The 15093-nt window shown below is 43.2% G+C and overlaps 1 protein-coding gene across 2 annotated transcripts in view; it reads right to left on the bottom strand.

Moving 5' to 3' along the window:
- Positions 1-8027: 8027 nt before the first annotated feature.
- The window catches only part of abcb6 (ATP binding cassette subfamily B member 6 (Langereis blood group)), a 28589-nt gene continuing 21523 nt past the window's right edge, over positions 8028-15093 (bottom strand). The window contains exons 17-21 of one of the 2 annotated variants that reach the window (XM_022252558.2): positions 14828-14928; positions 13707-13819; positions 11963-12126; positions 10799-10962; positions 8028-10611 (exon numbers count right to left, since the gene is read on the bottom strand). In XM_022252558.2, coding sequence (XP_022108250.2) covers positions 10827-10962; positions 11963-12126; positions 13707-13819; positions 14828-14928 — 514 coding nt within the window. In that variant the 3' untranslated portion in view covers positions 8028-10611; positions 10799-10826. Of the gene's footprint in view, positions 10963-11962; positions 12127-13706; positions 13820-14827; positions 14929-15093 lie in introns of both variants that reach the window. The other variant, XM_022252557.2, reaches the window with a different exon arrangement.

Genomic DNA, 15093 nt, shown 5'->3' with positions numbered 1-15093 from the left:
GGGCAAAATCGCACGGCACAGAAAAAAAGTGTAGAGGATTTTTTTCTTTTAATACGGTGGGGTTTTTCGTTTCTCCCGAAGAGCTCGCGGAGTTTATTTGGAGGAGGGGACCCCAAGGCGACCCCGGTGGGTGACGGCACCCTTGTCTGTTGCCTGGCGCGATCAGTCTATCGCACACCGATGATCGGGACCACAGATGTTTCAGCACCAGCTCCAGTCAGGACTGCTTGCATTTTCGACTGCCGAAGGATGTGCTCCTTTAAAGGGCCATCGTCATGCAATAAGGTGACAGCTTATTCTGTCAACCTTTCCATTTCTATTAAATCCATAAAACAAATGTAATTTTAGCATCCCTTTTAAGTTACTCCTGCTAAAAAGTGCAGTTTTAAGCAAGTAAACTTTTCAATGTTTCCATGAAAAATGAGCGCGCTGTTGTCATTGAAAGAAGTTCTCTATACAAAGGATTCTGTTCGAATTGTGATTTTTGCTCAACGGAAACAACGATGAATCGCCAAAGAAAAGTCAAAAAGCCTTTGTGAGTGACCTTTGAATAAAATCTGGTACTCAGAGTTCTTCAAATTCACAGAAACATAACAATTTGAATTCTCCATACTAAAAACACCCTTGCTATACCTCGTGATTCGGGGCAAGCTTTTCCTTAGTTACATAAGTGAGACGTCTTGCAATAATATACTATTCTAAATGGAAAATAAGGGCACAAAGGAACCGGTCCATTCCAGAGATGCTGGTGGCTATGCAAAAGCTTGCCCCGAATCACGAGGTATAGCAACAGCGTCTTCAGTCTGGGGAATTAAAATTGTCACGTTTGTGTGCAATCAAATAACTCAGTGTACCAGATTTTATTCAAGTTTAACTCGCAAATGGCTTATTCAAGACAGTTATATACATGTACATGTTAAAAAAAAACTGTTGGCAACTGATGCTACGATTAAAACAACACTAACGGTTTCTTCCTGGGACAACGTAACACCTTCCACACCTTTCCAAATAAACATTAAAACGTGACATAGAATATAAAAAAATGACGTTAAATGGAACAAACAGTGGCACTTAGGCCCACGACGCCACTCCCTTAATTTAAATATACACTTGCACAGCCCTTTAAGATCTCTTATTACAGCAGGTATACTTGTAAGAGAATATGGTTGATATTGGCAAATACTCGTGCAAGAACATGCGCACTAAATCAAATCCACCTATTTGCAATTGTCCGTCACTGGTCAATTGATCTGCAATGTAGTGATTTCGGTTATTATTCCAGCAATATTAATTATGAAATACACACCCCAACTGAGAGATAGGAAGAACATTCAATCAGTAACACTACTCTTGCCCACGATATGACGCTCTCAAAGCAAAGTCTGTTCAATTTTCGCCGAAAACATTGGTTATGAGCAGTCACTTCGGCCACAGTTTACGAGGCGAGTCTCTTGCGGGGAACATCTGTGTTGTTTTTTGTGAACATATGTGGTCAACCGGTAGTATTTTTTATGCTTGAGCCGAAGCCCAAGGGTTATGTCCGATACTATGCGGTGGAAATTAGGTGTGAACAGAATAAGAACACAACTTGCACTGGGTGACATTCCAAACTAACAAGGTGAGGTCGGGCAGAACGACGCACCTTCTTCCTAGAACAGGAATGAATCTGTGGTTCATTTTGGAAGTGTCCAAATTTGTGAGAGGATTTCCTACTCAAGTTCTAAGACACTTTGGACTTTGTTTGGTATCTTTCAATATATTCCATCCCTCAAACAACCTGGAGAGCATCTTACTACCAGCCTTCTGAAGGGTTGTCATAAGAGAGATGTCACGGACGCAGACAGAAATGACAAACGCGCAGAAACCACGGCAAATTGTCTGGCGAGCTCGGCCTCGCATGCATGCGTATCGATGCGTGCACACGCCAACGCTGTGAATGCACACACATCACTGATCTCCACCATGAATCACACGTGGACTCTTGTGGCTCTCGCATCACAAGCCGTATCCCACTTTTTTTTTTGCCACGGAATTAAGATTACACGCAGGAGTCTTGTAAATTTGGCATTTTTCGTCCTTGTGCGAACAAATCAAATGCATTAATTTAATTCTTACAGTCTACATTGACAAGCTGACGTGATAAACAAAACTGCCCGTAGGTTTTGGAGCCTGACGGTTATTCAAGCAGCTCAACAAGTCGGTTTTGTAGCACCAGCGCATTTTGTCCGGTAACGGAGTTTACGAATCTGATTTCGTTTTAATTGACCAGTTGCTATAAGGTACTCAACTGAACTTCATTTTTACCCAGTTCAGTTGAAGGCGTGTAACCCAAACAAATTTATTTTCCACATGTTGTAAGCGTATATACCAGCTCTATAATTATTTGTGTGGCCGTATGTTTGTTAAACTCCCATATCTTCCGGCGCCCCGCATGCAACATGTCCACAGGTCAACGCACGTGTCTTACGACCCGTGTATCTGCGAAACAGCTCCTAAATCGGGAAACCTGATGACGGAATACACATTGCTCATTGATATGAATGTATTTTTTTTCCTTGGGCTGGCTGCTGTTAGGCACATTTCGGGGTGGCATTCGAGAAGTAAAAATAGAATTGTAGTTCGTGTTTTCCAAGTACGGCGTGCGTGCAGCTGTATATGAGCCGCCGTGATGACTGTGGTGTGTATGTGCGGCGTGGTGTTTTGACAGTCGTAACGAGCTGTGTGATTGATGGGTGCTTACGGCACGTTTGACGGTCCCAGACGGGCTATTTTCCAAGCCGCACATTTTACACCACGGAAAAAGTTGCCAAGAACGCTCAGGTGTGTAGTTTCACACTGTAGTTGAGATTGCATTGTAAAATCGTGCGCGCTGATTAATGTGAATGTTCATATTTGTACACACGACGTGGGAGGAACAATGTTCGTACACATCCCATTTAGGCACCAGACTGCCGGTAGTAACTCAACCATATGCAGCAAGGTATGAGACGGAGAGAACCCCCCCTGCTTTGTGTTGGTCATTGTCTCGCAGGAATCTGGGGAATTCCTTTGAGACATCTTGGGGGGGATGTGTTAAGTAACAATAGTCTGGAATGTGTATAGGGATTGGACATGTTGGGGGGGTACCCCTCGGTCTCATTTCTTGCTGGGTATAAACTCAACTGGACAGCATCAGCACGTGGAGAAAAAGTCAGCAAACTGTGCATTTCTACGGCAGAAACAATCGAAAGTTTTCAAGCAGTACATTTGACAGTCTTTCCGATTAAGGGGCGTGCAAGTTGAAGCAAAAAAAAGTCAAGGAAAAGTAGAACCTTCGTGCGTGTGCTACACGTGAGCAAATACGTGTATACGTTTCACAAGCTTGGCCCATTCACTACAAAACAAACCCTACAAAACTGCAATCTCTAAATGGGACGAAAGTAGCCTTTCATGGTTGTGGACAATTATTGTTCCTACGTATATCGCTCGTAAATGCGCTACGGCAGTGACGCTCCTTTAAGGCGTCGGCCGGCTACTCCAGAGAGCAGAGTCTGCACGCCGGCAGTGTTAAGGGGGAGAATGTGAGCAATCTCTCAGGCACTGTATGAATTGCTGACAAAATATACAGAGGCAACCGACAAGGGAGGCCGAGGAGGCTTTTGGCAGCGATCGCTGATGGGGGGTGACGGGGTGGACGGAGCGGCGACCTAATCAGTGTCAAGTCGGAAAAATTGAAGACGCTGTTTAACTTGGGTCTCGGTGCATGGATCATTTTTCACAGAGAGAGGCGCTGGAAACTTGAGACTCATTAAGCAACTTCTCTTGATTCAAAGCAGCCTCCAGATTCCGTCTTCCATTCCTGCCGCCTGCATTTGTTAGGACATCTGTTAACAGCATAGATGGTTTCTTTCAAGCGAACATTGCAGATGCGCACCCCATCACAACCTGAGCAAATGTCGGAAGACACTAAACATCGAACGACGGACGGCGTACAAAATTAGATATGATGCTGCAACGCGATACGGAAAATACTGGAAAATAAGCACAATTCCATGCACTGAGTGTAGAAAAATTTCCAGCGTTGAACACACGGTTGTGAAATCAGTAAACACTCAGCACGCGGTGCAAAGCATTTTGCATTGTTCGAACATGCACGAACGGGCACACCTGAATGTTACCCTCGTTCGAAGGGCAATTAAGAGAAATTAAGTTTACGTGAAATAATTATTCAGACCAAATTAAACTGTGTAAACGAACTTCCCAAATGTTAACATTCTGTGAACGGGTATAATTTCGAAAACAAAAGATGTACCATACAGTCTTGAGCGATTTAGTTGTTTTGTGAAAAGTATTATGAAAAAGTTGAGAACGATACCAGTACTATTTAGGCATATGACCAACTCGATTCCACGCCAAAAGGGCTGATGGTGTTAACTTGCTGTGTACAACTAGGTCCTGTATTAAAAGCACGTGTTCAAAATCCATGCACCGGTTTCGCCATGACTCGGGAAAACTGTATTCAACAATTACTTCCCTGAGAGGTACCCTTTTCGGCAATTTTTCTATTTAAGGGGTTTATATTCTCCACAATGCGCACACGAGACCTTGTGATCTCTTCCCCATTACCAGCGACCTCGGCGCGCGACAGCCCCGCTACCCCCCTACCGAACACCGGCAATCCGACGCTCGTCCAGCAGAATTGCGCGGGCGCCGCTGGTACGGCGACCGGCACAAAAAAGGGGGCCGAAATTAAAAAAACGCAGCGGTGAACGCGACGTCGTAGGGTGATCGCCCCCTTTGAAACGCCACCGTCAAGCCGCAAAGAATCAAGCAGGAAAATAATGAGTGCCGAAATTTTGGAACTAACTCTTTGGCGGCGCGGGGCTCGCTACAAACGTTTCCAGTGGGTGGACAGCATGGCTTACAATTTTAAATTCCACTCTGCCGCGGCTGTTTACATGCAGATAATTTGTTTTACGGCACATGTTTTGACCAGTTTAAATGAATTCCAGTCTACGTGCTTTAAAAGTATGGAAACCGACAATGCATGTGTTCTCTGTCATGGAAGGTTGGGCCGACTATCAATATCAGCTCACGAATAAAAGCAACGGAGTAATTGAAGCTATGTGGTATAGTACTAGATTTCCACAGATTTACGGTGGGGTACTAGACTTCAACAGACATAGCTTTCTGCAATGTTACTTTCTATGTTTGTAATTAGCAATGTAACTCATCACCAAACAACCAACCCAACCACCAAGACCACCACTTCACCCCCCAAAAGAAAAGAAAAACAGGAAGACAGGTGTTTCTTTTAGGTTAACCAATGTCAATTATATTAAGTGTAAACAATCAGAAATGTTTTGTGTCTGAACTAGCGATCATCGGAATCAGGAGGCTCCTGCTTAAATGCACGAAATCAAACAGGCGATATGGTGCTCAACCAAATTGTGAAAGAATTCTCTTGTTCTTTTAAACACGGCCTAAGTGGCCACTTAAACTTTAAGTTGAAAACAGCTAGCAATAATCTGCAACGTAAAAAGTTCCCATACTCTTGTACAGACCAGGTGTACCAAAAAAGCTAAAATTCAGGGTCAACATCTAAACAAAAAAAGCTGAAATCAGCACTAAAGCTAGATTCTCACACCCCTGTTTAAATTACTAAATATCACGTGGCCTTTCTGAGGGGTTGTGGAAGGTGATATTCCTTAAGTTCCAACCCCAATATTATTTTGCTTTCTGAGGGACGTTGCACTGGGACTTTGGTTTAAAGTGGTTGCAAACTCTCAGAATTATCGTCCCTCTATACATTTCCAGACACACGGAAGTTTTCCCAAAATACCAAGCCCTACACCCTATACGCTTGGCGGCACTTCAGCTAAACGAGGCGCTAGGCAAGCTCTTCCAAAAACGACACCCAACCCGGCTAGAGACAAACCAAAACCCTACATTTCGGTCCGGTTCCTTCGGCTGTTTCAGTTGATATTACCGAGTAATATCCCAGGCCAATTTTTTTTGGTTTCGCTTCGCTTTTGAAGCAGCGCCGCGACACAGTGCCGATCGACCCACTCTGACTGGACGACAGTCCGGCGTAAATATGTTGAGAGAGGAATGGTAAGTGGTATTGACGGCTTTTTTGGTAGACTAACCCCCGCGTCTCGGCACGAATATTGGATTCCAATTTCATAAACTGGTGTCAGAAAATAAGCGCGACAGCCAAACATTTCGGAGCGACAAGGACCCAATACATTTATATCGGAAGCGCGTGACTTGAAAGAAGCAAATTAAATTTCCTCTCCAACAAAAGGAAAGAAAATTTCTTACAATATGGTTCCATCGGGTCTCAATGAACATAACAGGATCTGCACATATTACGCAAGTTCAAAAACGTTCGCAGAAGGTAAATGTTTCAAACTTTTGCTCCAAATTAGAGGAAAACGTGTTTCACGGGGGGGGGGTAACAAATTGGAGATGTCGACACACCAATGTCGCCAGCTGAATCAAGTCTCATTACAAAATAAAAGCAGACTTAAGTCGCGCACGGATCTCTCTCACGTGAGCTGGCCGTAGTACCGAGCAGGAACCGGGAAAAGAGAGATCGGTGTGATTGCTTCGGACTGGCGCACCGCACCGCGCCTGTCCCGCCGGACGGTCGGCCCTTTGGATCATTAGCTCCCCGTGGTGAAAATGTTGCTACTGGCGGCTCGTTATGTCGATTTGAATTAAGTGCCGGCCGAGACGACGGTCGCGGGGACACGCCAAAGCAGAATACATCTACTTCGGTATCGTAATTGCCGCAAGATGGTACCTCTCTCGTTCCTTGAGTAAAAAAGCTTTTATAAAAAGTTCAAAATCCTCAAACCAGCTCGACTGACGCTTGTATGTGGAATCCTTTGAGGTTCATCGTCCTCCCTGGGCTTCTAACCCAAATCTCCGTGCGTAGAACACACAAACACTTAACAGACGCACCCAGGATTTCCCACTATAGGGAGCCGACACCAAAGACTCGATATCCCATAATGCATGCTCAAAAAGTGCAGACTCCAAGGGTCTGTACTTTCCAAGGGCCATTCTGTCAAATTCCTAGTCAGATATTACGGTGTGGACATTGGGACAGTATTTGGCGTTTTTTCTACAAATTTACCACCCAAAACCCATCGTCAATGACAGCGGGGGAGGGGGGTGTCAAGCTCACACACCCTCGGGTACGCTACTGAGATTGTATCCATTCCCTCATCCTCTTAAATTGACAGTGCATACATATTGCATTTCATATATCACACAATTATGATACTGAGCACCAATATAAACTCAAATTCACTATTACTGAACTCTGTTGCACGGCGGTCAATCTTAATGACAAAAGGAAGAGATTAAAAACACCACTTTTTGTCCTAGTGACGTCGACGTTAATTAAGTTTTTTTCCCATGACAACACTCTTACGGTGTACCACTTTGACACGCAATTCACACTTGACGTTTTCCCGGCGATATCTGTGGTGCAAATTACCACGGAAATCCACACACGGCATTACATCGGAAGGGGTCGATGCAGTCCCAAAATACAGTACAAATTGTCATGTACAGCAACCAAACACTACCGGGTCGAGAGAAACCGGCAATGTGTATGCACACTGTGTAAAGTTTGAGCAAGGAATGTTTACAGATGGATAGCTGACCTGGGCCCGACCCGGCCAGTACCGCTCCTCGATCGGCCCCTGCCTCGCCCTGCGCCCACAGATGTTTTGGCTCAGTCTCAAGGTGGGCGCGGGCGGCTCCCGGAGAAAACACGGCACCGCTTGTGGTGTCCCCGGTCGAGCCGCCCAGCCGACGCGGCCCGGCACGGCATCAGACTAGCGGACCAGGGGAATCCGGATGTTATTACTTCCGAGAGAACAAGGAAAATGTGGTTTTCGTTTCCACACCTTCTCACACCTTGAAGATAACAGCGGCATGCCTCAGAGAAGGTGTAGCCAATACCGTCGATGCTTAATGGTCGGAAATGTCAAAATGATGGAAAATACAAAAGTCCATTGCAAACGAACCAATTATTTGGGCATCGAGTTTATTCACCAGTGAAATACACTATACTTTTGAACTTAATATCTATTAATTACTAAACCACACTTCTGAAGTGTTATAAAAAAGGTCCATTCAATTCTAAATGACTGTATGCACGAAAATCTTTCGTCCATTTTTTTCTTGGGGGGGATCATTTTTTCTCACATTAAGTCACTATGTCTTCCATAAACGAAACCAAGATCTAATAAAACGCATACTCTACGACTGATTTCACGCTTTCAAGCAGATTCTTCTGTTTTAATGACATTCGTTAATGCACTCATTCCGTCTCAGTAACTCAAAAGTTTACTGCACAAATAATGACATATTACGGAGCTCCAGTTATTCATCGTACGCTTCGACCGCCTTCCTCGAAAAACGTACGCAAGCTTGTTCTCCATCCCCCATAGACCGAATTCTCGTTACGTTACGGAGTCTCTTAAAGGACATTCCACATTGTAAGCATTTACACGACTTATCTCTCGGTTGAAGGCAACATACAATGTACGTGAACATAATTTTGAAAGCTAGCCCAGTGCACAATAAATTCACACGCTGCACGCGTCACACTTCAATTATGCACTGTACTGCTCACAACTGTTTTCGTCAATATGAAGTACATATGTGAAGGAAAATGATCGGTTAATGTTTCAAATATTGATTCTGACCTACGACAAACCACCTTTTAAATCATTCCCAGCAGCCCCGTCGACAAACAGTTCTAAGTATACGTTACAATATACTAAAAAAATCGTCAATAAAAATTGCGTGACTGTAACGGAGTTACACAACACGACAAACTCTGCTTTACTCTGCTCCACCCATTTCCGACACTAGAAATCCAGTTCCCTTAACCAGTTTGAGCAGAGCTATGAAATTCTTTTTACAAGCAGATGTCCTTTTTAAAGTCTTGTTTTGACTGCATTTCCACAACACTTTTCAAAGTTTGTGCCAAAAATTTATCGAAACCACAAAAGTCAAATTATAAAGTCTTCTCCCGATATTCAAATTCCTCATAATTCACACTGAAAATATTTCAAACTATCTCCTCAATCCATTTGTCATAAATGACATGTTTTCTCAATGAGTAATGCATTTATGACCAAAAATGAGGTCAAACGTCCTTGCATTTGAAGCAAATCCTAGACTAAACATTTCCTCGCGTAAACAACTCCAGTTTGCTATACATCAAAGAAACATTTATAATATTTGTCCAAATAAAGCTTCACCTCCCTCAACCAGCAAGACACACGTGCACTGGGTAATTACAGCGGAGGGCCCATTTGGCCCTCTTTATCTTTGAGTCCTACCACACACTTTTTATTTCTCAAAGTAAACAAGTCATTCTCTTTGTATGTACAGGAATCGTTGTGGATTCCACGGACAACTTCAGTGGCACCCAAAGCCACAGACACGCCTACGTGAAGGAGAACATTTTTTTTTAAATCATGTGATAAAAAGTAAATTTGAAACAGCTGCAGTTGAGCAAATTTTGTTCTCACTAGAACCATAAGCACACATTCTGTCACTCTCGGGCAACACCAAGGAATGAAATTAAACGTGCTGCTAAACAGCGCCTTCCATGTACTCGGTGTATATGACTTTTCTTCAATTCCATTATAAAGTGTGCAGTTGGATGCCTCTAAGAATCCTTGATCATTTGAAAAGGCAACAGACTTCACTGGTAACTTCGAGTTAAAAAGAAAGCCTTTTATTTATGTTTTTTCACAAAAGTAGACTTAATAATCATCGACATGGCTTGTCAAGCATCTGTACCAACAAAAAACAAGACATGAACCAAAAACTATTCCAATTTTTTTGTTCGATTGGACAGATCAATGCAAACATTACTGCACCTAGTTTCAATAGTCCACGATGTCGGTGGAGAAGTCACTTGAAAATTACTTTGTACAAGACTCGAAATTGGCAATTTGTTCACTGTGACTTTCAGTATGAAGCAACTTGTTCATTTAGGGTTGTAGCAAAGTCAGATATTTCAACGTTCATGGCTTCCTTTTTTGTCATCGGAAAGCTGTAATGAACAGCACTAACAGTGGACAATGCACATTCTGAAGACGCCGTATATACACATGCAGATATATCAGACAAAGACGAGCACCTCCATAGTTTTGAACTGTCACTTATTTGTGAGCCTGGTAGGATAGATGTGGAAACTAAACTACATCTCTGGAGTTAAATCTAGAAAGATTTGGTGCCTGCGTGGCAGCCAGTATGGCTGCAGTATAATTAGATCTGATGATTTTTGTCAGTCAGAAATTCAAGGCTAAAAAACTGTTCAGTGGATGAAATACCGAGCATTGGTATGGTTGAAAGGACAGACTTTAAATTTAGAATTACAACGACCTCATACATATATATACATATGTTATGTTCATTACTCAACAAGACACGCACGCAGTGTGATGCTGAGGGGCATTAATTCACGTACAGCTGTGTAAACTGGATGCTTTTTAAATGTCATTTACAGCTTCCCTGTTTTTTCAATTCCTACGATGAATGTTTCAGGCAAAAACTTCCTACCCATGGGAAGTTTTACTTAGTGGAGCAGGTCTGCACAAAAAAGGGAAACAGACAAACGAAACAAATACAAAAAGACCATTAAATTCTACAGCAGGACTGCAGTACCTCAGCCACCTGTGCAACATGTGTGCATGCAGGTTGTGGAACTCGGCATCTTTCACTCATCATGTAAAGCCACAGTGCCAATTATGATCAAACTTTACACCTGCATAGGTACCTGGTGATGTTTCTCTCCACTAGACGTCTCAGTCCAGCTTCTCCGGTCCCGACCCTGTCGAGGAGTCCTCCTCATTGTCACTTTTGTTTTCATCTTCTTCTGCCTGTTGCTGCTGCAGCCACATGTCGGCATACACGCCGTTCTGCTGCAAGAGGTCCTCATGCCTGCAGAGAAGTAAATAATGGTCACCAACTACCACAAAAATCTCGGGGAGGGGAAGGGAACCGATGTAAACTACCTACAGAAGTGTACCCATGGGATTTAAGTTTCTGTGCTCTCATGGCAACTTGTTGCCAGTGGTGTAACTAAATGGGGAGTGGGAGGGGGGTATCCCCTCTCGACGCCCATGCCCCGTGTGCCTCCCCCAAAAAATGGGAGACGGAAAAAATCTGGAGATGGTGCACCTTGTTCAGTGTTTTAAATGTGACCAAACTCAATGCGGCTCCCCCTCCAGAAAATGTGGACGCCCAAGTGACCCCCCTGCAAAATTTACCCTAGTTACGCCACTGCTTACCGCAGCTCCCCACTGTAACATTTCATTACATGGGACTTGATTGCATTCCCACTTGGACTATTATTGCTTTGGTGGAACCATAATTCTCAGTGTGTGGTTGTCCAATGTGCCACAGCACTAACGTCCAAAGTGTATTTTCAAGCAGTAAAAAAAGCTACAGATACCACATTGTCCAATGGTTTTGCTACTCGACCTCAGTTACTTCCCCACTTCCGAAACTGGATTTACTCACAAAACCCACTCGTTTCGTTTTTTTCAGTGCAATGTCAAACTAACAGCTGAGTAACTTCTCCAATTGCACTTAATTTGTAATTCCCCTGCTCTGCCAAGGCAGTTTTACAAACCAATATATTAGGAACATGGCTTAATGAGACAAACACAATGTCAATTTAGGGGTATTTATCACCAACATTGTCTTTGCATCTGTCACCCAGGAATCATTTGTGGGTTTCAACAGTTTGGACTGCAGGAAGTGATGTAGCTTTGCTTTATTTCACAGTCAGATGCTCCTAAATCGAAAACCTTTTAAATATGCTTAATGTCAGTTTTCCAGGGAGTTGTATTCAAATGTCTCATTCATGCATGAGTACTGTTTCTGCACTGGGAAAGTCACTGGGTATATCTCTTGTGCACCGCAAAGACACACCTACCTTCCTCGTTCAATGATCTGCCCCTCTTGCAGAACCAGTATCTGGTCAGCACCGATGATCGTGGACAGCCGATGCGCAACAACGATGGTGGTCCTGTTAGCGCAGACGTTGGCCAGCGAGGACTGGATGTTACGCTCAGTTTTTGTGTCCAGGGCAGAGGTTGCCTGCAAACCGAGTATGCACAATGAGGCAGATCGCGTGAATGTTCGAACTTCTTTCACAAAACAGAAATAATGTGTTAAGATGCACAAATGCCCCTCCAAGCCCATGCCTGAACCCATGACTTTAATTTGTAATCACATTAACGGTCATATAAAGCAGAATCATTTTTATCGTGTTAACAGTAATAACCTTGAACTTTGACCTATTGAGTCCACAATTCATTACCTTCTGCAGGACAGCAAGATCAATCCATATATCAACTTTGAAATTCATATGTGCAGTCTTTCTTGAGCTATGATAGAAAAACCAGTTCTGCTGTTTTAACCTGTGACCTTTGACCTTTGGTCTACTGGGCCCAAATCCTTCAGCTTCTGAAGACCATCATGACATATTTCCCAAATTACTGTGGGAAAGCTCATGTACATAGATCTACGGACACACACATAATCAAAAGTCAACATACTCACACTACAACATCAAGGCCGTTTTCCAATACTCAACTTCGGCTCTGTCTCAGGCTTCAACTGTTTTTTTACTACCTGACCTTGAAGCTGCAAGTGCACTAATTAGTCTAATAGTGCCACAAAACATCAAATAAGATGCAAGAGAGCAAAAACTTACAGTAATCCAATTTGATTTAAACGCTTCAGGCTGACAATCGGGGATTGGTTTAGAGGACAAAGCCTGAGACGAAGTTGAGTATTGGAAAACGGCCCTAGTTTCTCCAGTCCAATCTCTAAAGTACCATATTATCTTTCTGTATACATATATACTTTTGACCACCTTAGAAAAGAAATTGACTTCAAGACAACTACATGTATACAAAAACACCAAACCTTTCCAATGAATACCACACTGAACTTATAGTAGGTACCTTTTAAACAGTACAACTGACACGGACTTAGCACAAACTGTAATGATGAACTTCAACACTCAAAGATGCATTTCTGGCAAAAGCTCACGAGATGACATTATTGTAAGTATAAATTTTTACTCTGCTTGTCTGCCAAGTCTGCTTCACTGACCAGCGAGACTGTGTTCATCAACGTGATGTTAAATGAATCCGATTCAGTTTACAAGTCAGCATTTGATGTAGCATGGAGCTTCCAAGTAGGAAATACTGCTTAGTGTCTTAAGTGTGCTGAGAAAAAATCCATGGAGAACCAGCAGCAAGCTAATGCACCTGGCATGGCTTTTGCCTCGCAAATCTGCGAAGCAAATTTGGGCCTCTTTTTAGCCAATTTTGACAGAGCATTGGTTGCTGGCAGTACACATGGCACGGAATTTCGTGCAGTTATCCGATCTACAAATCTGCTTAGCGAGTCTGTGCTCCATAAGCCAAAAGCACAACAGAGCATCAGTCACTGGCAATGCACACCGCATGGCATACTAGCCGATGATCTATTTAGCATATACATCTGCTGATCAAGTCTATGTCCTAAACAAAAATCAGCGCAACACCAATCACGAACAGTACAAATCGCATGACACTTGTTGCTGCTCAGCAAATACTCCCTCAGCTTGACAAATTTCTGTGGATAGTTCCTCCATGAAATTGGCCTGGGCCCCTACTCATACTCACCTCATCAAGCAGCACAACCTCAGGAGCTTTCAGGATAGTCCTGGCAATGGCCACCCGTTGCTTCTCCCCTCCGCTCAACTTCAGTCCTCTCTCTCCGACCACCGTCTTGTATTCTGTTTAAAAGCCCCCCCCCAAAAAAATCAATCTCTTCATCCAAGAAACAATAAGGTAATAAATCATTCTCTCTACAGTTTAAACATGACAGTCCTGGACCTCAGCATCAGACAAGCAGTAGCACAGTTGAGTGTTGATGTTGACTGTACCGATATTTTTCATCGTTAACAAACAGTGCATTCATAAATTTGTCAGCTGAATGTTTTTGACCTCTGGCATTGCCTACTTGAAATTACTTCAAGATAATTGCCTGCACTACAAGCAGTACAATAAGCCTTTCACTTTCCACATTACAAAATGACTTAGCTATGAGTTCATTTGCAGGATATAGGTATCACCGATTTTCACACGTCAGCATTCCACACTGACAATTAGAACTGGGCAGTTTTGCCAAGTATTTCCCCCACCATCAGCTTGTACTAGTTGCATCTGTGGAAGCTTGTAACTAGTTTAAAATGTGAGGTTGAAATATTACATCTTGGGAAACTTCACGAACAAACATTCTTAACTTTTTAGTGGTTTTTTTTTAACATGAAAAAAGTATGTTTTATTTTAACAGGCTATTCTAGTACAAAAAACATTCCATCTAAATGTGGAAACACGCTAAATTCTCCATGCCGCAAATAGTTTAAAACAAGATGAATCGAAAACTGTTACTCTGCTTCCAATATTTCATAGCCAGGTTATGGCATAAAAATAATGTGCATGGCTTGTGCCGCAGCTCATCAGTGAGGTGCAACGCTGGCCCTTCCAAGGCATAAATTTCCAGCCGCTCAAAAGAACATTCTGATTAACGACATTCCAACAACTTTGACAGTGCCAAGTGACACGTGCCACATTTGAATGAGAGCCGACACCGAGATATCGCCCATCCACTCCAGTTTATTTACAAATATTGGCTGAGCCGCAGGTCGGGGCTGGCACTGCATGTGCACAGTTAGCCCAGATTTTAGCCATGCATCTAGGACAGCGGGAAGGGAGAGAGCCCCACTAAAATTCCCACTTACGGCTGGGGAAGGAGAGGATCCGGGCATGGATGTCGGCTGCCTCTGCTGCTGCTGTGACCTCTTCCTCACTGCTGCCTACTTTCCCGTAGCGGATGTTGTACCTAAGTGGGAAACCAAATGCCAAGACACAGATGCAGATGTAGGCAGTGAGCCCCATAGATCAATGAACTCAGCCCGTTCAAGTTAAGTGCACTTGACATAAATATTGATATATGGGATTTCAGGAGACCTGCTTCCTAAGGTCTGAGGGCAGAACATATCTAGAA

The sequence above is a fragment of the Acanthaster planci genome, linkage group LG17, assembly GCF_054643075.1.
Source record: "Acanthaster planci isolate LZ-2023a linkage group LG17, COTS_SCS, whole genome shotgun sequence".
Lineage (NCBI taxonomy): Eukaryota > Metazoa > Echinodermata > Asteroidea > Valvatida > Acanthasteridae > Acanthaster > Acanthaster planci.
This window is presented reverse-complemented; position numbering and strand designations above follow the sequence as displayed.